Genomic DNA, 23,069 nt, shown 5'->3' with positions numbered 1-23,069 from the left:
TCCAACTGGGATCCCGTCACTCACTAGTCTTCACAAGCTTTTTCTCTGTTGTGTTACTTCTCTTTCTTGTTATTTTCCAGATCTTGACATTTAGAAAGAGGAAGCAGAGGTGCTTTTCATACATCAGCTGTCTGGAAGCACAGTAAAACTCAAAGCTTGTGTAATCAGAAATACTACTTTGAGAAAGGGACAGGAAGCCTCAGAGGCTGGAGAGCAGAGCAGCGAGAATTGTTCTGAGAGGAACAGCCTGTAGGAAGTTCTGGCTGAGGGCTTCCCCACAGTGAGCTGGCGCACCAGCTACAACACACAGGACTGGGCTGCAAGAACAGGTAGGCACCTTGGTCTGGATCATGAATTTGGGGAAAGGGGATTACTGTCATTTGAATGGAGAGTCAGGAATCAGATTCTCATCCTGTCTCTGCTGCTGACCACCTGCGTGCACCGGGGAGGCCTCCGCTTACTCACTTTCCAAATTAGAGAATTGGGTGAAATGATTCTTAGGTTTCCTTTAAGATTTGAGGGATGCTTTTCTGCAGTTCTCTGCATTTCCTGGTGTGTCACTCAGTCTTGCCCAAAATACGCTCTCAATAAATATTGTACAGTTAGACTGGATCCTGCGCGGGGACCCCACTGCTCTGTTCTAATTTTGTAGGAGAGAAAATTGCTTGTTGAGGGGCATTTGGCCTCTGAGTTATAATCTGTCTCCAAAGTGGGGATTTTAGAACTTTTGAAAAGCTGTGAGTTACCTCAAGGTTGTCTCCCCTTGGTCAATGTGAAAGGAAAAAGGATCCCTCTCACACTGTGGAGTTGGGAGATGATGGACTAAGTTTGGAGCCTTCTTGCAGAGTCAAAACAGAATTGTGGGGAGTTCCTGCTGTCTCTCAGCAGATCAAGAACCTGACATAGTGTCCATGAGGATGGAGGTTCAATCCCTAGTCTCACTTAGTGGGGTGAAGATCCGGCATTGCTGCAAACTGCAGTGTAGTTTGCATATACAGCTCAGATCCACTGTTGCTGTGGCTGTGGTGTAGGCTGCCAGCTGCAGCTCTGATTCCACCCCTAGCACTGGGAATTTCCATATGCAGCAGGTGTAGCCTTTAAGAAAGAAAGAAAGAAAGAAAGAAAGAAAGAAAGAAAGAAAGAAAGAAAGAAAGAAAGAAAGAAAGAAAGAAAGAAAGAAAGAAAGAAAAAAGAAAGAGAGAGAGAGAGAGAGAGAGAGAGAGAGGGAGGGAGGGAGGGAGAAAGGAAGGGAGAAAGAAAGAAAAGGAGAAAGAAAGGGAGAGAAAGAAAGAGAAAGAAAGAAAGAAAGAAAGAAAGAAAAGAAAGAAAGAAAGAAAGAAAGAGAAAAAGAAAGAAAGAAAAGAAAGAAGGGAGAAAGAGAGAAAAAGAGAGAGAAAGAGAAAGAGAGAGAGAGAAAGGAAAAAGAATGGAAAAAGAAACTTTGTTATACAAAATTCCTCTAGAAATCATCGATGTGTGTCAAAATTGAAGCATCATAGACTTAAACTCACTAAATACACTTCTAAACTACTCTAAGCAGATAACGGAATAGATGCAGCACTTTGTGGGCAGATGCTCACTACAGTATTGTTCACAATGGTAACAAAATAGAAACAACCTAAATCACCATGAATATGTGACAGGTTAAAAGAATCTTGAAGTATCTATTCATTTGAATGAGTTTGGCTTTTTTTTTTTTTTGTCTTTTTGCTATTTCTTGGGCCGTTCCCGCAGCATATGGAGGTTCCCAGGCTAGGGGTCCAATCAGAGCTGTAGCCCACTGGCCTATGCCAGACCCACAGCAATATGCGATCCAAGCCGCGCCTGCAACGTACACCACAGCTCACGGCAACGCTGGATCCTGAACCCACTGAGCAAGGGCAGGGACCGAACCCGCAACCTCATGGTTCCTAGTCGGATTCGTTAACCACTGTGCCACGATGGAAACTCCTGGCTTTTTTTTTTTTTAATCGTGGTGAAATACACATAACACAAAATTTAGCATTCTGACCATTTTTAAGTAGAGTTCTGTGGCATTTAGTAATTCACAGTCTTGAAAAAAAATCACCACAACTGAACTCTACTTTTTAATCTTCCTACACTGAAATTTCATGCCTATTACACAATAACTTGCAGTAACCATCATTCTACTTTCTGTCTTTATGAATGTGAATGCTCTGGGAGCCTCACAGAAGCACAGCCATACAATATTTGCCCTTCTGTGTCTGGCTTATTGTACTCAGCATACTGTCTTCCAGGTTCCTCCACATTGTAGCAGGTGTTGGAATTTACCCTTCGGCTTTCAAATTTAGGGTTTTTATTATTTATATTCACTAGTGTCAAAGATGCCCACAGAATAATGGTGAGTGCAAAAAGAAGATTTCTAAAGGGCATGGGTAGAGGGACTCTGTGTATGCAAAATTATGGGTGTGTGTAAAACATAAAGAAAGAGAGAAGAGAGAAAGTGTGAGTGAGGCAAAAAGAGTGTGCAAGGTATGAACAAAATAGTAGTTACTGCCTGGTGGTTGAGATGTCAGGAACTTTTTTTGTTTGCCTCTTCAGGCTTTATTCCTTTGATTGTATTTACCGTTATGCACTCTTTTAAACAAAACAGACAAGGAAAAAGTAATAAAAGAAAATAAACATACATGGTCTATGAGAGTGCACTGAGGTGGAAGGTACTAACTAGGATTCTAGGTCTTAGCTTCAGGCTTAGAATGAAACATACCCTGTAATCCTAGGGTATGAGAATTGAAAAAAAAAAAAAAAAAACCCAACAAAAAACAGCAGGAATCCAGAACTAGAGACTGTTTTAAAAAAAGAACTTTAAGTTGGAGGGTCAATTTTTTTCTTTCTTCCCAATTTTTAATTTTTTTTTCTCATGGCAAGAACATATAAGATCTACCCTTGTAACAGATTTTTACATGTACAATACAGTATTGTTATTTATAGGCACAAGATTGTGCAGTATATGTCCAGAAATTGTCTTGCATAACTGAATTGTTATAGATGTTCTAAGTCAACTCCCCATTTCCTGGCAATGACCATTCTAGCCTCGGATTTTATGAATCTGTTTTTTAAAAATTTTTTTCTGTTTGCTTTCATTTTTCTTTATTTTTATTATATATACTTATATATTTTGAAGTATAGTTGACTTACTGTGTTGTGTTAATTTCTACTGTACAGCAAAATGATTCAGTTATACATATATATATATAAACATTCTTTTTTTTTCTTTTTTTTAAATGATTTTTATTTTTTTCATCATAGCTGGTTTACAGTATTCTGTCAATTTTCTACTGTATATCAGGGTGACTCAATCATGTGTATGTGTGTGTGTGTGTGTGTGTGTGTGTGTGTGTGTATACACATTCTTTTTCTCATATTATCATGCTCCATCATAAGTGACTAGATACAGTTCCTAGGGCTATACAGCAGGATCTCATTGCGTGTCCATTCCAAAGGGAATAGTTTGCATCTATTGACTCCAAATTCCCAATCCATCCCCCCCTTTTTGCTTTTTAGGGCCACACTCATGGCATATGAAAGTTCCCAGGCTAGAGGTCGAATCGGAGCTGCAGCTGCCAGCATACAGCACAGCCACAGCAACACCAGATCCCTGACTCACTGAGTGAGCCCAGGGATCAAACCTGCATCCTTGTGGATACTAGTCCGGTTCATTACCATTGAGCCACGATGGGAACACCCATGTAGTCTTTTTAAAATATTCCTTTCCATTATGGTTTATTATAGGACACAATATAATTCTCTGTGCTATTTTATTTATTTTTATTTTATTTTTTGGCTGCACCCATGGCATGTGGAAGTTGCCGGGCCAGGGATTGAATGAATCCATGCTACAGCAGCGACCCAGGCCTCTGCAGTGACCATGCTGATCTTTAACCTGCTGCACCACAAGGGAACTCCTCTGTGCTATTTTAGATACCAAAAGTTGAATCATGCAGTATTTGTCCTTCTGTGAATGGCTTATTTCACTTAGCACAATGTCCATAAGGACAGCATTTAAAAAGAAGGAAATGCTGCAATCTGTGACAATAGGAATGAACCCTGAGAGACTGGTTATTAAGACTAGAAAGAAGAAGGGGTCTCTGTGGCATATTTGAGCTATTAAACCACAAGGAGCAAGGCAGAAGCTGAGTTACCAGAATATAAGAGTGATTTTGGAGAGAAACCATCACCCACATTCTCCGAGGCCAGAACTGTTCCTGTGGGGCTGATGAATGGTGGCAAATGGACTTCAGCTACACGGGAGGAAGGATCCAGGGGCTCTACCGCCTGGAGTCAGGGGCAACACTTTTCCCCAACTTGTTCTTGTAACCTCACCCACATTTTTGCCCCAAATGCAACCCCTCCCCCCAAATGAAAATCAGCTCCTTAGGAAAGGATATCTTTACTTTTAACAACACTTCGAATAGGTGCTTTATACCCAGAGAGTAGGATAAACTTGATCAAAGCATAGCCATCTAGGCGGAGGAATGCATGGACCTCCTGAACCTCTTACTGAGTATCTTGGAGCGCCAGTGAAGATCAGAGAGGCATGGCAGAAGGCGCTCGTGGATATCGCCTCATTCAAATCCCTCACAAGAATCCTTCAGATGGCATCACTATCCCTTTTCTACAGGTTATGAGACTGAGGGTGGAAGAGGGGAGATGACCTGCCCATGGCCAGCTAACGAACATGAGAGCTGGAATTCCAATGAGTTATAGACATAACGGATATGTGCTGAGAGTTTACCCCACTCTGTGTTGAGCCTATTCCATGCATTATCTCATCTAGCCCTCACCATGAACCCAGGAAGTGGCTAAAATAACTTCCTGTGGCATGTTTAATAATAACTGGTGGGTATACCACGTGATCTCAGGACTGGACTCCAAGGCACAGGCCTAGCTAGATATGCAACGACACAATGAGGCACTGGACTCTCGGCCCAGCGCCCTTACCTATCTCCCCCACCAGTAATGAGATTGTGGATGCAGGCTCTAATCTTTATATGTTACGCACTCCACCCAAGAGAACTGGAACCATTCCTCAAACGCCAAAACACTGAGGTGAAGCATCAGGGAACAGAACAGTGGCACCATCAGATAATCAGAACACTATCCAAAGTATGACCTTCAAGAGGGAGAATGCTGTTCTGAGAACTGATCTGGGGAGCATCCCAGTGGCTGAATTCTGCTGCTGACACCGCAGAGGCTCAGCAACATGGGTGAGCTGGGGGACAGCAGACAACTTTCTCCTTGAGTTGACATTGAAACTGCCAGTGTTAGGAAGAAAGAAAGGGGAAGAAGGGGAGAATTAATGAGGTATGGAGAAAAACATCACAAGCTTCTGAACCAGATCACCTTGGATCAGACACTCTCCAGTTATAAGAATACAAGTTAATAATAATTACATTTGCTACCATATGAGGTCAACTGCTTGTGTGACTATTTCACTTACTCTTGAACTTATTAGCCCCAAGTTTATAATGTATAAAGTGGATTTAATATCATCTAAATTGTTATAAGAATCAGAATTACTATGGCCTCATGTCTAGAATTTGGCAGGAGTTAAATAATAATGTTCAAATTGGCAATTATTAAGCTAAGATGGGGAAGGGGGTCACCCTAGGTGGGGCAGGCCATGTACAGGAAAGCGATGTGGAATAGGATTAACCAACATCTTAATGGAAAGAAACTAAGGCTGTGATGGAAGACTGAATAGTGTAGCTGTATCATAAAAGTACAGTAGTAGGAGATGTGGCTGAAGAGGTACAGGGGTAAGGAAGGGAGGCAGGAAGGAGGGGTTACTGGAGGGAGAGCACACTGGATACAAAGCAAGTTCTGTGTGAATTGTTCACCTCCCCATTGTGGGACTCCTCAAAACGGTTATAGTTTTTTCCCAGTAACATGCTTCTTCCATGATGGACAAACTGTGCCATGAATGCCAGCTTCCCAACACTTCCACTGATCCTCATATTCAGTTTTGTTTCTAAAGGATAGGTCGCCCCTTGGACAATGGGAAAAAAATCTTAAGTTCCTGCAGAGTCTGGTCCCTTAAAGAGCTTCATATCTTTAGGCCAAGCCTTAGGTCCCAACTGGGTTCACTGACTTTCCCAGCACCACCAGCATCACCAGCACCAGCAGCATCACCAGCATCACCAGCACCAGCAGCATCACCAGCATCACCAGCACCAGCAGCATCACCAGCATCATCAACACCAGCAGCATCACCAGCACCAGCAGCATCACCAGCATCACCAGCACCAGCAGCATCACCAGCATCACCAGCACCAGTAGCATCACCAGCATCACCAGCACAACCAGCACCACCAGCATCACCAGCATCACCAGCACCACCAGCATCATGCTATCACTGCTCAAGACAAAGGGAGCCTTTGACACCTTCACTTCAAAGAGCATCATTATCCCCAAGGGAGGAAAACCTCAACACGTCTACCAAAAAGAAGATAACCTGCAGGACCGTCTGCAAAGAGAAGCCACCGTTCTTGGAGTAAGTTCATCACCTTGTAGAGGGAAAACTGGGAAAAACAGGGTGAACGTATCCAGACTACAAGGGATCTGGGAGAATCATTCATTTTTTCCTGTCTGACTTCAGGCTAATTGGGACATGAAATGGGGCTTAATAGGATGACTACATCTCCCTTGGTCCCTCCTATAAAGTTACCCAAACCATTAAGTCTTTCACGCCTGAAATCTATCCAAAAAGTCTCTTGTCATTTGTCTTTAACATAGCATATATTTTGTATTGAACCATATGATTTTACTTAAAATGATTAAATTTCTCAAACCCTTTTAAATGGGACAATCTGGACTAATGTCACAATAACTTTTCTCCCTGCTCACCTGAGTAACTATGAGACACTCAGATGTCTTGGTCACCATCCTTCATATCCAGGACTTTAATTCCCACATGGTTCCTTTTAAGGCCCCTTCATACTCATTTCCAAGTTTGGAAACCTGTCTAGTTGTACCCACTGAAATTCAGGGTTAGTTAATAGCATTATCCTCTATCCCTTATTTTTTTTTTTCTCCTCGAGGCCCCTTCATCTATTGTGCAAATAGAATTCTGGCTCCTGAGGGCACAGTTTGCCCTGCCACCCCCACTAGTAGGCGTGGAAGTGAAGGCAGTATCTGCTTTGATTCTCATGAAGACTCATAAATAAATCTTTTCCTCTCATCTCTAAAAAACTCGTACTTCAGAATCTCATGTCATTCAACTAGGTAATTCACCATCTTTTTTTTTCTTTTTTATTAAATTATAGTTGCTTTACAATGCTGTGTTAGTCTCTGGTGCATGGCAAAGTGATTTGAAATATGCATGTGTGTGTGTATGTGTGTGTGTGGTTTAACTCTAACTTTTCCCGTTTGCTTACTCTACACCTGAATACATGCAAATAAACTTGGCTGAAAACACACACACACACACACACAACTTTTGATTTATGATAATAACCTCAAATGGACTGTAAACGCTGCTTAAAAAGTGCATAGTATTTCTTCATTCATTCGCTCCTAGGAAAAACTATTTCATATATTATTTTCCCCCAAACCTCTAATGCATCTTCCTTCTCCACTGACCACCATGCTTCCAATAATGCTAAGAAAATTAAACCAATCTGGAGAGAATGTCCACAAGCTGCTACACATCTACAATTACCCACATTTGTGCCCATACATTCTCTCTCCTCCCCATTATTAAAAATAACATGTCCATCCTTTAATTAAGATACTCTTCCCGGTGTGCAACAAATCCTATCCCTTATCATTTGTTCTAGTAATTCTCTCTGCAAATTTTTAAAATCAATTCCATGAGTGCAGAATCTTAGTGAAACTTCTCCCACCTTAAAAACAAAAAAGAAAAAAAAACAAATTCTTTTAATGTCACACACCCTCCAGCTAATGCCCTGTTTGCTATTTGTCTTCCCAGCAATGTTTCTCTAAAGAGTAGGAAGTTAGTGTCTCTACTCTTGAGAGATACCCTTTCTTGAATTATATATCCATTGTCATTTTCCCCTTTGCTCCACAGCACCAACCCAACTGCCATTGTTTTTGTTGTTAGCTTTCTTGGACCAATAGAAATGTTTGATGCAATTGACCATTCTCCCCCTTGAGACATTGTAATCACTTGGCTTCTTAGACCTCACATCTTGGTTTTCCTCCTTCCTTCTTGGCTGCTCCTTTTAGGATCCTTCACTGTTTCTATTTATTTCTCTGATCCTAGATTTGGGGTGTGCCATAGTTCAGTCCTTGACTCCATCCTCTTTTTATATCTGCTATAATGGGGACCTCATCCAGTAATATGGATTTAAGTATTATCTTCAGTTAGATGACTTGGGAAAAGAAGACCGTATTCCTTAGCTGGATCTCTTCTCCAAACGTAAGACTCACATGCCCAATTGTCACTTGCGTATCTCCTAGCCATCGCTCCCTTCATCTGTCCCAGACTGAAACCCTGATCTTCCTCCCCCAAGCCCACTCCTCTTACAGAATTCCTCATTGCAGATCAATGTCAATGCCATCACTTCACATACTCAAGCCAAAACCCTTGGAGGCAACCTTCATTCCTCTTTTGTAATCCACATTCAAACTGTCAGCAAATCTTACAGGTTTAATCTTCACAGTACATCTAGAATCAACCAACAGTACTTCTCACCACCTCTGATAGCCACATCTTCTTCCAGGTCAACATCATCCCACCTGGGAATTGTTGCAATACCTTCTTTATGGATCCCCCTGCTCTGTTCCCTTACAGCGTCTTCTCAGTAGAGTAGGTAGGGTGATCTTTAAAATTTTTTTTTTGTTAAATTCTTTTTTTTACAGTTTTTCAGATTATTTTCTCATGTAGATTACCACAGAATATTAGGTAGAGTTCTCTGTGCTATACACGAGGTCCCCACTGGCCAGTCATTCCATATACTTCAGTATACAATGATCTTTTATTATTATTATTATTTTTTTTGTCTTTTGTCTTTTTGTTGTTGTTGTTGTTGTTGCTATTTCTTGGGCCGCTCCCGAGGCATATGGAGGTTCCCAGGCTAGGGGTTGAATCGGAGCTGTAGCCACCGGCCTACGCCAGAGCCACAGCAACGCAGGATCCGAGCCGCGTCTGCAACCTACACCACAGCTCACGGCAACGCCGGATCGTTAACCCACTGAGCAAGGGCAGGGACCGAACCCGCAACCTCATGGTTCCTAGTCGGATTCGTTAACCACTGCACCACGACGGGAACTCCCCGTCAACTTTAAGTTACTTCTTCTATGTTTGCATCATCTTTCAATCGAATTTTTCAATTGCAATTAAATGGTGAGTAAGAATGTGGGCTCTGAATCAAACTAACAAGGATAAAATTCTAGTTCTTCCACGTGGCCACTGGTGTGGGTTTGTACAAGTTAGTTTAACTCTCAGTGCCTCGTTTTTCTCACCCATAAATATGACAAGATAAACAGCCAGAGTGTAGAGAGTGTTCAACACATGCAGGCTATGATTACATGCAGGCTAAAATCACACCATTTTAATGATCACTGGTGTCAGTAAAAAAGTAATTATTATTAAAATCCAATGATGAATAAGATAAGATGAATTGAGACACTGAAGACTTCCTGCTCTATTTTATTTCAGTTGAAATAGAGCCCTTTCTTAATACTTCTTTGGTAAGTTTGCTTTCTATATCCATCTAACTGGACTATTGTCCAGAATATTTTTCCTACCTCCTTCTCCTAAAACCAAAAAAAAAAGAAAAAAACACCCCAAAAATAAAATGGAAAAACCACCCCCCAAAAAAGCCATATCAACTATCTGCTCTGAAATAAAGTTTAAAATGTGCACAATTGCTCCCTGATTTGCTAGCTTAATAATGCTATCAGAAAAGAATAGAGGTGACTTGTATGCGATTTTCTTTTAGAGAATATCAATTAGCTGTTTCTAACACCTTTTTTTCCTTCATAATATGATAAATTACAACATACACTCCTTATACTTTGTACTCTTTATAATTTGAATGTGCATTCAAATAATCACGTTCATCTGCCTGAAGCATTTTATGGAATATTTCCTCTTGTTTCTTGTAGACCATCCAGATCATGTGTTGCCTGGTGATTTCAAGTGTGGGAGCCACTTTGGTTTCAGCTCCCCACTCTCCCCGCTTCAGTCCAGCAGTTTCCACCATTCTGATGTCCGGGTACCCATTTTTAGGAGCTCTGTGTGTGAGTAGAGTGGGGTTTCCAAGAGTGGATATACTTTTTAAATTTTTTTTTAATTTTATTTTTTTTGCTTTTGAGGGCCACACCTGCACAGCATATGGAATTTCCCAGGCTAGGAGTCAAATCTGAGCTGAAGCTCCAGCCTACACCACAGCCACAGCAACGTGAGATCTGAGCCTCAACTGTGACTTACACCACAGCTCAAGGCAATGCCTGATCCTTAACCCACTGAGAGAGGCCAGGGATCGAACCTATATCCTCATGGATACTAGTCAGGTTTGTAACCTGCTGAGCCACACTGAGAACTCCAGGGATATGCTTTATAAATGCTAATTGGGTGCTAAGTCACAGGGTGACTTAGTCCCAAGAGGAAAGGAGACAGCAGAAGGCTGACCCCTCCAACTCTCCCTGTGACCATCCAACAGCATGTCTCTCCAGTCCAGGAACAGCAGCAGAAGGGCTTAGTCCATCCTTCTGTGTGAGCCTCCCTGGGAGTGACTGCTTGGGGCAGGAAGCAAAAGGGTAATACAACAGCCACACCAGTATAGCATTTCTTACCTGGCCTTACAGCAGACTTCTGAAAAAGTGCAAGGTTTTTTCATCTCCTTCTTTGGCCCCTTGATGATGCAGCTGGATTCCCTCCAGTTTAAGAATAATCAACCTGGCAAGTGGAGAATTAAAAGGTCATTTCTGAAATAAAATGAGTACTGCTGGTAAATGCCGTAGGTCTGCAAAGAATTCAAGTAACAATGTATTCAGAAGCAATCCTGAGCATCTGGAAAAAAATTTTTGCTGCCTCCCATCTAATGGCTCATGAAAAAGGGCTTAGTATATCCTTTTCTTTGGAGATGAACCAGGGCCTACTCACATCTCCCACAAAGGGCCCTTCTTTTCTGTCTAGTCTCCTGTACAAAGGAGAAAAAGGCAAACATTCTGGGCAAATTTTACATCTGGATGGATAGAGTCCTCATGTAAACACACTGTGTAGTGATGCAAGCGGGCCCCACTTCTGCCCTAAAAGCATAGTTTGTCTTTGGCTTCTCTATCAACCTAGCAGTTACAGCTCCCACATTCTCTGGTGAAAGCTGGAGCTGGCTCATGCTTGACCCTCTTTGTCGCTGACCACCTAATCCCTAAGCTACCAGTTTAGCCGAATGTTTCAGCTGCTCAGAACATCGTCCCTCCCCCAGATGGATCCTTAACACCACTGGGCTATAGTTCTGGAGCTCTATGATGAAAAATTTTCACATCAGACCCTTCCTGCTTTCAACTCCCAGCCGAACTCAAGTCATCACACCAATTGCCTGAAGCCCCTGGTTTCTGCACCTTATGCCATTACAGCCCCTCTCCTAAGTGCTTTTGATGGCTGCTTCCATCTTTCTATCCCCTCAAGCCACGGGTCTTTCCCAACCTTATCTCTTTCAACTTTGTAATTTAGCAATGCTCCCCTCCCTCTATGTATACCTCCTTCCAGGCCTCCTCAGCCCCTGGTGATTTTCAAGAACATAAACCCAGCTCCTCTGTGCATCTGTCTATTCAAAGTCACTGTAAACACCCCAAGGGCTCAATAGGACCCCTACCACTTCACATTACATATGGATTGAGTGACTGACAGTAACATGGTGGCCATGTTTCCGCAAGACAACTGAACTGATCATTTCTTTCTTTTCCGAGCAGTTTGCCATTACCGGATCCCTTTCAATTATCTCTGGAAAAAAATCAACTAAGCCCTTTGTAAGTATGAGAACCATCAAATCTCAGCCGGCTGGTATAAAAGGGACTTCAGAGTTAATTCTCCCAGTTCTGGGTCTCCATTTGACACCTTAGGGAAATAAGGCTCAGAGCAAGTGAGGGAGGCCAAGGTCTCCCACTGATCCACTGGCAGAACTAGGACTAGAGTTCAAATTCCTTGGTTCTAGACCCATGCTCTTTCCTCTACAAAATAGTTCTCCTGGAGTACTATGCTTCAACAGTAGAAGTTTTAAAATATATCATGGACTCTTTTTTTGTTGTTTTTTGGTTTTTTTGGGCCACACCTGCGGCATATGGAAGTTTCCCGGCTAGGGGTGGAATCGGACCATGGCCACAGCAACATGAGATATAAGCCACAGCTGCGACCTACATCACAGCTCACGGCAATGCCAGATCCTTAATCTACTGAGCGAGGCCAGGGATGGAACCCACATCCTTATGGATACCAGTTGGGTTCCTATCTTTCTGAGCCAGGATGGGAACTCCCCATGGACTCTTTACAACTTGTTATCCTGGTCCTGAATGGGGTAGAGGGTCATCCCAGTTAGAACCTAGAAATCCTTTTCTAGAATAACCTGCCTCATAATGAGTCAATTTCCCTAAATGGCAGGGTCAGAGGCAGAGGTGTGTAGGCTTAGATCCTGTGGCTATTTCCTCCACCCCTTCAGAATAGGAATTATCAGACTGTAGCCACTTTCCTGACAAAGATTGGGAGCGGGGGTGGGGGGGGGTGGGGGGGTGGGGGAGGCAGCAGCTGAGGTCTTTGATCCTCTCCAGAGCAGCCTTTCCCACTCCCCTGCAACAAAGATGACTTGGGAAAAAGCCACATCCTGACTCAGGAAGCTCCAGGGTCTAGTTAGCCATGGATGAGGGCACACAAAATGATGTATGATGCCAGGTTAAGCTTCTAATGCTTGAAGCTAGAGTCTTCCAGGGTTAGCCATGGATGAGGGCACACAAAATGATGTATGAGGCCAGTTTAAGCTCCTGATGCTTGAAGCTGGAGTCTTAACTCTAGAACCAGAGGACAGCGTTTTGAAGAGTCCACAGAATTGGACGGAGTCAAGAGTTTTGGACTTGGAATCAGGAAACCCAAACTTCCACCCCAGCTCTGTCCCTGGCACATCTATGGCCTAGAAAAAGTTCCTTCCTTCTCAGGGTTTCAGTTTTCTCATTCAAAAAATGTGGAAGAGAAACGTGAGAGGTGGTTTCCCCAGTGCTTTGAATACACTGAAAATGGAAAAAAACATAGTTGTCAAGACCTAACATCATGTGGGCCCCACTGCCTCCTCAGTGGTGCTGGGCAAAAGCACTGCCTATTCGGTCTGTTTCCTTCAGGGACTCAGCACGTAAAGTCATAAGATATAGGACCAAGAGATAAGAGGGCAGGGCAGGCATCCTCCCAGACACAATCTCCCACAGTGACATTCAACCAGAAAGAGCAGGCGCTGGGAAAACTGGCATAGAGCCTGGCACATCTGTCTTCGCAGAAGGATCACATCCTGTGAGAGCCCCTTTCCCCAAAATGTAGATTATGACCCAGAAGAGAGTGTGATAAATGCAGTTCTCGTAGACCTGATCTACCTATAGGTGGGTATTCCAACTTCTCCAGTCAGCTTCTGCCTTTTCTCTGGAGCTGCTTCTTATGGAAGGAGAGCCATAGAGCAGTCATCTTGGGAGGGACCAAAGGCCGTATTCCAGATGACCTTAGAGCAAAAGAATGACTCTCAAGCTGTTGAGGAAGTTAAGGCAGTAGCCTGAGCAGCCCCACCTCTGCCTTCAGCAATGCTGAAAGTCAAGGAGCCAGACCCGTACCTCTAAGGAAGAACAATTCATACATTTTCTCATTCAACAGACATTTACTAATAAACTAGGTAGTGAGGAGGGATGATGGAGGCAGAAAAAAAAAACAGTCTGTGTCTCCTAGGAGTGCACAGATTCCAGGGAAACAGACATAGGGAAGGACCACTGCAGCAGTGGATGGAGGAAGCAGAGCATCACATGCTGCTCTGTGATGAGATCCCAACGCAGACTCTCTCTTCCAGGCCATGAGCAGCCTGACCTCAAATGCAGTGAGTTCTGTGGCTGCTGGAGCAGGCCTCCTCTTCCTCATGGACAGCCTGGTAGCCCTGGGGACTGCCTCTCAGCAGTGTGACTCAGAAAAGGATTATCTATCCTCCTTGCTGTATTCGGAGTACTATTATTCAACAGTCAAGGACTGTCTTCTGACCAGTGCCAGTCTAACAGTAAGTAGTTTCAGACTGAATTTCCTGTTATGTGAAATCTCAGTGTCTTCCTTTTGCTTAACCTCTGACTTTTCAGCAGTCTCTAGCCCTTTTGGTCTGAATGCCTGGAAGCAGACAGGAAAAAAAATATATATGGTTAAAAGAGACATGTCAGCAGGCTGCATAATGTATAGGCCATGCATTGTGCAACGTCAAAAAAGGGAATCAAGAAGGGCTGTGGGTACTCTCTGCCTTCAGTCATCATTCTTTTTTTTTTTTTTTTTGCTTTTTTGCTTTGTAGGGCTGCACCCTCGGCGTATGGAAGTTCCCAGGCTAGAAGTCAAATCAGAACTATAGCTACCGGCCTACACCACAGCCACAGCATCTCAGGATCGGATCCTTGTCTGTTACCTACACTACAGCTCACAGCAACACTGGATCCTTAACCCACTGAGCAAGGCCAGGGATCGAACCCGCAACGTCATGGTTCCTAGTCAGATTCTGTAACCACTGAGCCACAATGGGAACTCCCAGTCATCATTCTTAAATAAATATTCTTTTCTCAGTAGATTTAACCATCAAAATGCCCCTTTTGTTGAATAGGCATTTTTTTCCCCTCAACATGGGCAGAAATATTCTTTTTTAATAAAAATTTGATTTGATCGGGGATTAATGTATCCTACATTAAGTTAGGTACAGAAGTTGAACCTTCAGCCCAAATGCATGAATATTAGACTCTGGCCCAGCAGGGCTGCAGAGAGTGAGGGGGATAGGAAGCAGCCCACCAGTGGATATGATGCCTAGCAGAAATGCCAGCATCCTCACGTGCAGAATTTCCTTCCCACCTTTCTCCCAAACTTGATGGTCACCACCTGCTAAGGATGACAATCCTGGCTTAGTCAGTCCTCCATATACAGGCTCATCATACTTTAAAACCATGGCCGTTGGCCCTTTAAGAAGAAAGAGTACTTCCTCTGTGACTCGACCTTGTCAGATGTGGGGAGACAAAGGCAACATCCCTCATTCCCTTGGACTCCTCTGCATCACGAATCTAGGAGAACATGTTCAAGTTTCCAGGCTCACAGCCTTCTGTGAATTTGCCCTGGTGACTCAGAGGTTGACAAAAGCACCCCTTTAACCCAGGAGCTTGAGGAAGTTGAAGAACACGGAGACCCATCAGGTTAGAAATCAGATAAGCAGGAGATAGTATAAACCTGGAGCAGGGCAGACATCAGGCAAAGCTATGAGGATAGGAGAGGAATCCTCCCCACTTCGGTATTTGGAGTTTTTTTTTTTTTTTCACAGTTATTTCCCCAATACAATTTTTTTTTTCTACTGTACAGCATGGTGACCCAGTTACACATACATGTACACATTCTATTTTCACACATTATCATGCTCCATCATAAGTGACTAGACATAGTTCCCAGTGCTACACAGCAGGATCTCATTGCTAATCCATTCAAAAGGCAGTAGTTTGTATCTATTAACCCCAAACTCCCCAACCACCCCACTCCCTCCCTCTCCCCCTTGGCAACCACAAGTCTATTCTCCAAGTCCTTGAGTTTCTTTTCTGTGGAAAGGTTCATTTGTGCCGTATATTAGATTCCAGATGTAAGTGATATCATATGGTATTTGTCTTTGTCATTCTGACTTACTTCACTTAGTATGAGAGTCTCTAGTTCCATCCATGTTGCTGCAAATGGCATTATTTTGTTCTTTTTTTATGGCTGAGTAGCATTCCATGGTGTATATATACCACATCTTCCTAATCCGATTGTCTGTCGATGGACATTTGGGTTGTTTCCATGTCTTGGCTATTGTGAATAGAGCTGCAATGAACATGTGGGTGCATGTGTCTTTTTTAAGGAAAGTATTGTCCGGATATATGCCCAAGAGTAGGATTGCTGGGTCATATGGTAGTTCTATGTATAGATTTCTAAGGTACCTCCATACTGTTCTCCATAGTGGTTGTACCAGCTTACATTCCCACCAACAGTGCAGGAGGGTTCCCTTTTCTCCACATCCCCTCCAGGATTTGTTATTTGTGGACTTATGAATGATGGCCATTCTGACTGGTGTGAGGTGGTATCTCGTGGTAGTTTTGATTTGCATTTCTCTAACAATCAGGGATGTTGAGCCTTTTTTCATGTGCTTGTTGGCCATCTGTACATTTTCCATGGAGAAATGTCTATTCAGGTCTTTTGCCCATTTTTCCATTGGGTGGTTGGCTTTTTTGCTGTTGCATTGTATACATTGCTTTTATAGTCTAGAGATTAAGCCCTTGTCAGTTGTATCATTTGAAACTATTTTCTCCCATTCTATAAGTTGTCTTTTTGGTTGCCTTTGCTGTGCAAAAGCTTGTCAGTTTGATTAGGTCCCATTGCTTTTATTTCTGTTGCTTTGGAAGACTGACCTGAGAAAATATTCATAAGGTTGATGTCAGAGAGTGTTTTGCCTGTGTTCTTCTCTTCCAGGAGTTTGATGGTGTCTTATCTTATATTTAAGTCTTTCAGCCATTTTGAGTTTATTTTTGTGCATGTTGTGAGGCTGTGTTCTAGTTTCATTGATTTGCAAGCAGCCGTCCAGGTTTCCCAGAAATACTTGCTGAAAAGACTATTTTTTCCCCCATTTTATGTTCTTGCCTCTTTGACAAAGATTAACTGACTACAGGTGTCTGGGTTTATTTCTGGGTTCTCTATTCTGTTCCATTGGTCTGTATGTCTGTTTTGGTACCAGTACCACACTGTTTTGATGACTGTGGCTTTATAATATTGCCTGAAGTCTGGGAGAGTTATACCTCCTGCTTGGTTTTTGTTCCTCATAATTGCCTTGGCAATTCTGGGTCTTTTGTGGTTCCATTTAAATGTTTGGATTGTTTGTTCTAGTTCTGTGAAAAATGTCCTGGGTAATTTGATAGGGATTGCATTGAATCTGTAGATTGCTTTGGGTAGTATGGCCATTTTTACAATATTAATTTTTCCAACCCCAGAGCATGGGATATCTTCCCATTTCTTTACATCTTCTTTAATTCCCTTGATTAATGTTTTATAGTTCTTGGCATATAGGTCCTTTACCTCCTTGGTCCAGTGTATTCCCAGGTATTTGATTTTTTGGGGCACAATTTTAAAAGGTATTGTATTTTTGTATTCCTTTTCTAATATGTTATTTTTAGTATACAGAAATGCGACTGATTTCTGAATGTTAATCTTATATCTTGCTACTTTGCTGTATTTGTCGATCAGTTCAAGTAGTGTTGGGGTTGAGTCCTTAGGGTTTTCTATATATAGTATCATGTCATCTGTATACAGTGACGGTTTTACCTCTTTGCTTCCTATTTGGATGCTTTTATTTCTTTTGTTTGTCTGACTGCTGTGGCTAGAACTTCCCATACTATGTTGAATAACAGTGGTGAGAGTGGCCATACTTGTTCCAGATTTTAGTGGAGAGGCTTTCAGCTTTTCTCCATTGAGTATTATATTTGCTGTGGGTTTGTCATAAATGGCTTTTATTATGTTAAGGTATGTTCCCTCCATACCCACTTTGGTAAGAGTTTTGATCATGAATGGATGTTGGACTTTGTCAAATGCTTTCTCTGCATCTATTGAGATGATCATGTGGTTGTTTTCTTTTGTTAATGCGGTGTATGATGTTGATTGATTTGCATATGTTGAATCATCCTTGTGAACCTGGGATGAATCCTACCTGGTTGTGATGCATGATATTTTTTATATATTGTTGGATTCGGTTGGCTAAAATTTTGTTGAGAATTTTTGTGTCTATATTCATCAAAGACATTGGCTGATAGTTTTCTTTTTTGGTGGTATCTTTGTCTGGTTTTGGAATTAGGGTGATGGTGGCATCATAGAATGTCTTGGGAGGTTCCTTCTCCTTCAACCTTTTGAAAAAGTTTAAGGAGGATGGGTATAAGTTCCTCTTTGTATGTTTGGTAGAATTCACCTGTGAAGCCATCTGGTCCTGGACTTTTATTTGTAGGGAGTGTTTTTATGACATCTTAAATTTCATTTCTAGTGATCAGTCTGTTCAGTTGATCTATTTCTTCTTGATTCAGTTTTGGCAGGCTGTAAGTCTCTAGAAAGTTGTCCATTTCTTCCAGGTTGTCAAATTCATTGACATACAATTGTTCATAGTATTCTCTCATGGTTTTTTGTATTTCTGTAGTATCCATTGTGACTTTTCCTTTTTCACTTTTGATTTTTTTTATTTGGGTTTTTCCTCTTCTCTTGGTGAGTCTGGCCAGAGGTTTGTCAATTTTGTTTCTCTTAGTTTTGTTGATTTCTTCAATTGCTTTTTTAAATCACTATTTCATTGATTTCCTCTTTGATCTTTATGATTTCCTTTCTTCTGCTGACTTTAGGTTTTTTTGTTCTTCTTTTACTAATTCATTTAGGTGTTGGGTTAAGTTGTTGACTTGAGATTTTTCTTCTTGTTTGAGGAAGGCCTGTATTGCTATGAATTTCCCTCTGAGCACTGCTTTTGTGGCAACCCATAGATTTTAAGTGGATGTTTCTTCATTATCATTTGTCTCAAGGTATTTTTTTAATTTCCTTCTTGATTTCCTCATTGACCCACTGGTTTTTTTAGTAGCATGTTGTTTAGTCTCCATGTAATAAGTTTTTTGTCATTTCTTTTCCTGTGGTTGATTTCTAGTTTCATGCCATTGTGGTCAGAGAAGATACTTGAAATAATTTCTATATTCTTAAATTCGTTGAGGCTAGCTTTGTGCCCCAGTATGTGATCAATTCTTGAGAATATTCCATGTGCACTTGAGAAGAATGTTTATTCTGATTTTTTTGGATGTAATGTCCTGAAAATGTCAATTAAGTCTAACTTATCTATTGTGTCCTTTAGGATCTCTGTTGCCTTATTGATTTTCTGTCTAGATGATCTGTCCATTGATGTGAGTGGGATGTTGAAGTCTCCTACTATGATTGTATTCCCATCAATTTCTCCTTTTATGTCTGTTAGTATTTGTTGTAGGTATTTGGGTGCTCCTAGGAGTTTTTAATTTAATCAAAACTCATCTTGCTACATCCAGGTCTCAGATAACTAGAGCCAAAGAGACCTGCCTGCAACATCAGAGAAGTTGCAACATAGCTGCCTGAGCTGACTTCAAAGGTCTACTCTTTCTTTATTACCATAGAGATAACCTTGGGAAAGTCACACATTTAAAAAATTAGAAATATACATCCCAGGATGGAATAAGGAAAGAAGGGAGGGTAGAGGAAAGAATAATTCAGGAATACATATTACACTCCAGAAACTAAAAAAGTTCTTAAAGCCAGGTAACCAAGCAAGTAGAGATCAGAAAACCATGGAGGCTTGGATTGGAACATAGATATTAGCGGCTGGGATCATGGAATTTTAATGCCAGTGATGGGGTTTGTGGTTCTTCAGGCCCACAGTACACAAGGAGCTCATACTGAGTGCCCTGCCAAAATGTTAGAAGCTGAGAATAAATATTTGCCCAATTTATGAAAATAGGACAAGGACAAAACTCTGCCCCATATCCCAAGAGGAGTTCCCATGTGGCTCAGTGGGTTAAGGCTATGGTATTGTCACTTGGGGCCTGGGTTGCTGCTGCAGTGTGGGTTCAGTCCCTGGCCTAGTAACTTCTGCCTGCCATGTGTGCAGAAAAAAAAAAAAAAAGAAGCTTTAAGAAACTCTTCTGTATAAGCAATGAGGTCCTGCTGTATAGCACAGGGAACTATATCCAATCACTTGTGATGGAACATGATGGAAAATATGATAAGAAAAAGAATGTATACATATGTATAACTGGCTCACTTTGCTGTACAGCAGAAATTGACAGAACATTTAAAATTGACTATGATTAAAAAAAAGAAAGAAACTGCCATAAATATTTCTAGGATGATTATCATCTCACCAAGCCTTGGGCAGATACAGTATCCAAATCCAAAATTACACATAAAATAGAATAGCCTCAAATCAAAGTATTAAGTTAAAATTGTTTGCTCCTGGAACTATGAAATTCCTAAGGTTTTATCAGAATCAAACATAAAACTACCATCTACAGAGATGTCCATAAATCCAACTTATGAGTCTCCTACATATCAAAGACCTCTTCCACTCCCACACTGAAATTACCTAAGAATAAAAATATTTTGAAAAACCTAAGGAAAAAAAAGGGGAATAGCAGTAAGTGGAACAAACATGAAAGTTAATTGCCTAAGAATTGGAGATTATATAATTATTTGAAAACAATGCTATAATGAAAATACATTTTAAATGATTAAAGATATTTTAAAAAGGAATTGAAACCAAAATGAAAGAACATGACAATCAGAAAAAAAGAAAGTTGATTTGAGAAAGAGCTGAAAATGATGATCAGAAATGAAAATTATTATCTTTGAAATTAAAAACTTAGCACTGATCAAATAGCAGTTTCAACACATCCAAAGAAAAAAACAGTGAAATCAAATTTAGGCCTGATTAAATTACACAGAATGCAATACAGTAAGACAAAATTTTGGAAAATTGAATGAGACGTTAAGAGACGGGAGGGACATAGTGCAGTGAAAAGGTTCAACACATATCTAATATGAGTTTCAGCAGGACAGCAGGGGAGAGAGATAAAAGAGAAATAACTGAAAATTTTGCAGAATTGAAAACAGATTTGAGATTTCAGACTGAAGGAATGCACTGAGATCATTGTGCAATAAATAAAAACAAATCCACACCTAGAAATATCATGACAATCAAAAGCACCCAAGAGAAAAAGAAAATAATAAAAGCAACCAGAGATAAACAAGGCTCACTCTTATCTTAGAATGTGGAGTACCAAGGTTCTGAGATGAAATTTTTGCAATTTATTTCACTTCCTTGGTTGCGAGATACAAAAGGAAAAGCAGAAAAGAGCATGAGATGATTCTCTCTGTCTCTTATTCTCTCCACTGCCCCTCTCATGAACAAGAGTCATGGCACCAGTGTCCTGATTTACAGGGTGCTCTGGCGGTGATGCTTATCTTCACGGTGCTGGAGCTCTTACTGTCCGCATATGCTTCTATCTTATGGTGGAAACAGGTCTACTCCAACAACCCTGGGGTGAGTATGCTGACATGTCACATGACACCTGCTGGGTCCTAAGATTTGAGCTGTGATGATCCAGGTCTAAAAAGATGCAGAAGGAGTTCTCGTCGTGGCTCAGTGGTTAACGAATCCGACTAGGAACCATGAGGATGCGGGTTCGATCCCTGGCCTCGCTCAGTGGGTTAAGGATCCAGCGATGCCGTGATCTGTGATGAAGGTCGCAGACGCGGCTGGGATCCCGAGTTGTGGCTCTGGCGTAGGCTGGTGGCTACAGCTCCGATTAGACCCCTAGCCTAGGAATCTCCATATGCCATGGAAGTGGCCCTAGAAAAGGCAAAAAGACAAAAATAAATAAATAAATAAAAAGATGCAGAAAGTAGAGTCAATTATGGGTCGAAAGTTTGCCATGGAAGGCAACATTTTTTTTTTTTTCTTTTTAGGGCAATACCCTCGGCATATGGAGGTTCCCAGGCTAGGGGTCAAACTGGAGCTGCAGCTGCCGGCCTATGTCACAGCCATGGCAAAGCTGGATCCAAGCTGAGTCTGTGACCTACACTGCAGCAATGCTGGAACCTTAACCCACTGAGTGGGGCCAAGGATTGAACCTGCATCCTCTTGCATACCAGTTGGGTTCATTATTGTTGAGCCATGATGGGAACTCCTGGAAGGCAACTTTTATAGTGAGAAGAGAGTTCACAGACTAGGTCCCTTCATGATGATGCTCTGGTCATCTGAGATCAGCTGGTACCTATTGGGCATCAGACCAGTTAGATAATTGTTAATTATGAATCTTGATGGCTTTAGAAGACATCAGGCCCAACCCCTTATAAAGGAACCAAAGCTTGGAGAATGAATGATACAGACTAATTGGTCTGAGAAGGAGAACTTGCCTCTTTTCACTCTGATCACGCACACAGCCACTTGACTCCCTAGACAGTCTCCACAGCCCAGTTCCCTTGCTAATGTGGTGACACCTCTGTCCAGATTTTGCTTTCCCATGCTTTTCCTTACTTCCTCTTAGGTCCTGGCATAATCTTAAAATACTTTTCTTTCCTCCAAAAGATATAGTATAAAAAAGGAAGAAAAGAAGAAGAACAAAAGGGAAAAAATTTAAAGGGACCGAATAAATTATGATTAAATTATGAATTTATTAGAAAATGGTAAAATGATTAGCAGATTGGAGAATAACTGAACGAATTTTTTTTTTTTATCTTTTTAGGGCCACACCCTCGACACATGGAGGTTCCCAGGCTAGGGGTCGAATCAGAGCTGTAGCTGCTGGCCTACACCACAGACTCAGCAATGTGAGATCCTTAACACACTGAGCTTGGTCAGGGATTGAACCTGCGTCCTCGTGTACGCTAGTCAGATTCATTTCTGCTGAGCCACAATGGGAACTCCTGAACTAATATTGATGCAACTACATATTATGGTAAAGTAATGGTAAAGAGCTAACACTGTATAACATTTGGGGGGGAATGAATTATAAATATGTATCCAAAAAGCCTCCAAAATCAGAGTAAAAACTACTGACAAATTCTATCTTTTCTAGTGTGCATTCTCCTTGTCTCAGTCATGAGATCATATCCAATATGGCAAAAAGAGTTCAAGGTCACAGATACGAATCACTCTTGGCCTTAGAGGACGAAGGAGGAGAAACCTAGTGTTCATGGCAACATGTGATTAGACTCTCCTGAATTTTCAGCTCCTTTAGCCACTGAAAGAAACATTAAATTAAAAAAAAAAAAGAAAAACAATCCCCAAACAAAAGGAAATAAAACAATTGTTTGTCTTCCA

At 41.5% G+C, this 23,069-nt stretch overlaps 2 protein-coding genes across 7 annotated transcripts in view; one reads left to right on the top strand and one right to left on the bottom strand.

The window, feature by feature from the left end:
- LOC125125119 (membrane-spanning 4-domains subfamily A member 4A-like) overlaps positions 1-23,069 on the bottom strand; it is a 142,456-nt gene that overhangs the window by 50,781 nt on the left and 68,606 nt on the right. For all 5 annotated transcript variants that reach the window (XM_047775631.1, XM_047775628.1, XM_047775626.1 and 2 more), the window contains one exon: positions 10,783-10,885. In XM_047775631.1, the coding sequence (XP_047631587.1) occupies positions 10,783-10,826 (44 nt within the window). In that variant the 5' untranslated portion in view covers positions 10,827-10,885. The remainder of the gene's footprint in view (positions 1-10,782; positions 10,886-23,069) is intronic.
- On the top strand, positions 197-23,069 carry MS4A7 (membrane spanning 4-domains A7). 2 transcript variants are annotated; one of them, XM_047775635.1, is made up of 7 exons: positions 197-329; positions 6,080-6,514; positions 10,093-10,227; positions 11,902-11,958; positions 14,022-14,222; positions 21,186-21,287; positions 22,825-23,069. In XM_047775635.1, exons 2-7 carry the CDS (start codon positions 6,368-6,370, stop codon positions 22,849-22,851), a joined length of 669 nt encoding a protein of 222 aa, XP_047631591.1. In that variant the 5' UTR covers positions 197-329; positions 6,080-6,367; the 3' UTR covers positions 22,852-23,069. The 2 variants fall into 2 exon arrangements, with proteins under 2 accessions (XP_047631591.1, XP_047631590.1); XM_047775634.1 differs by lacking the exons at positions 197-329; positions 22,825-23,069 and having other exon boundaries at positions 6,327-6,514; positions 21,186-21,386.

This window comes from Phacochoerus africanus, chromosome 4 (genome assembly GCF_016906955.1).
Source record: "Phacochoerus africanus isolate WHEZ1 chromosome 4, ROS_Pafr_v1, whole genome shotgun sequence".
Lineage (NCBI taxonomy): Eukaryota > Metazoa > Chordata > Mammalia > Artiodactyla > Suidae > Phacochoerus > Phacochoerus africanus.
This window is presented reverse-complemented; position numbering and strand designations above follow the sequence as displayed.

Bases quoted from the DNA above. Each gene is read 5' to 3' on its own strand.
- MS4A7 (XM_047775634.1), top strand. From the start codon at position 6,368: ATGCTATCACTGCTCAAGACAAAGGGAGCCTTTGACACCTTCACTTCA. The intron at 6,515-10,092 runs GTAAGTTCATCA...TGTTTCTTGTAG, and splicing joins GAGAAGCCACCGTTCTTGGA to ACCATCCAGATCATGTGTTG. The intron at 10,228-11,901 runs GTGAGTAGAGTG...TTTTCCGAGCAG, and splicing joins CATTTTTAGGAGCTCTGTGT to TTTGCCATTACCGGATCCCT.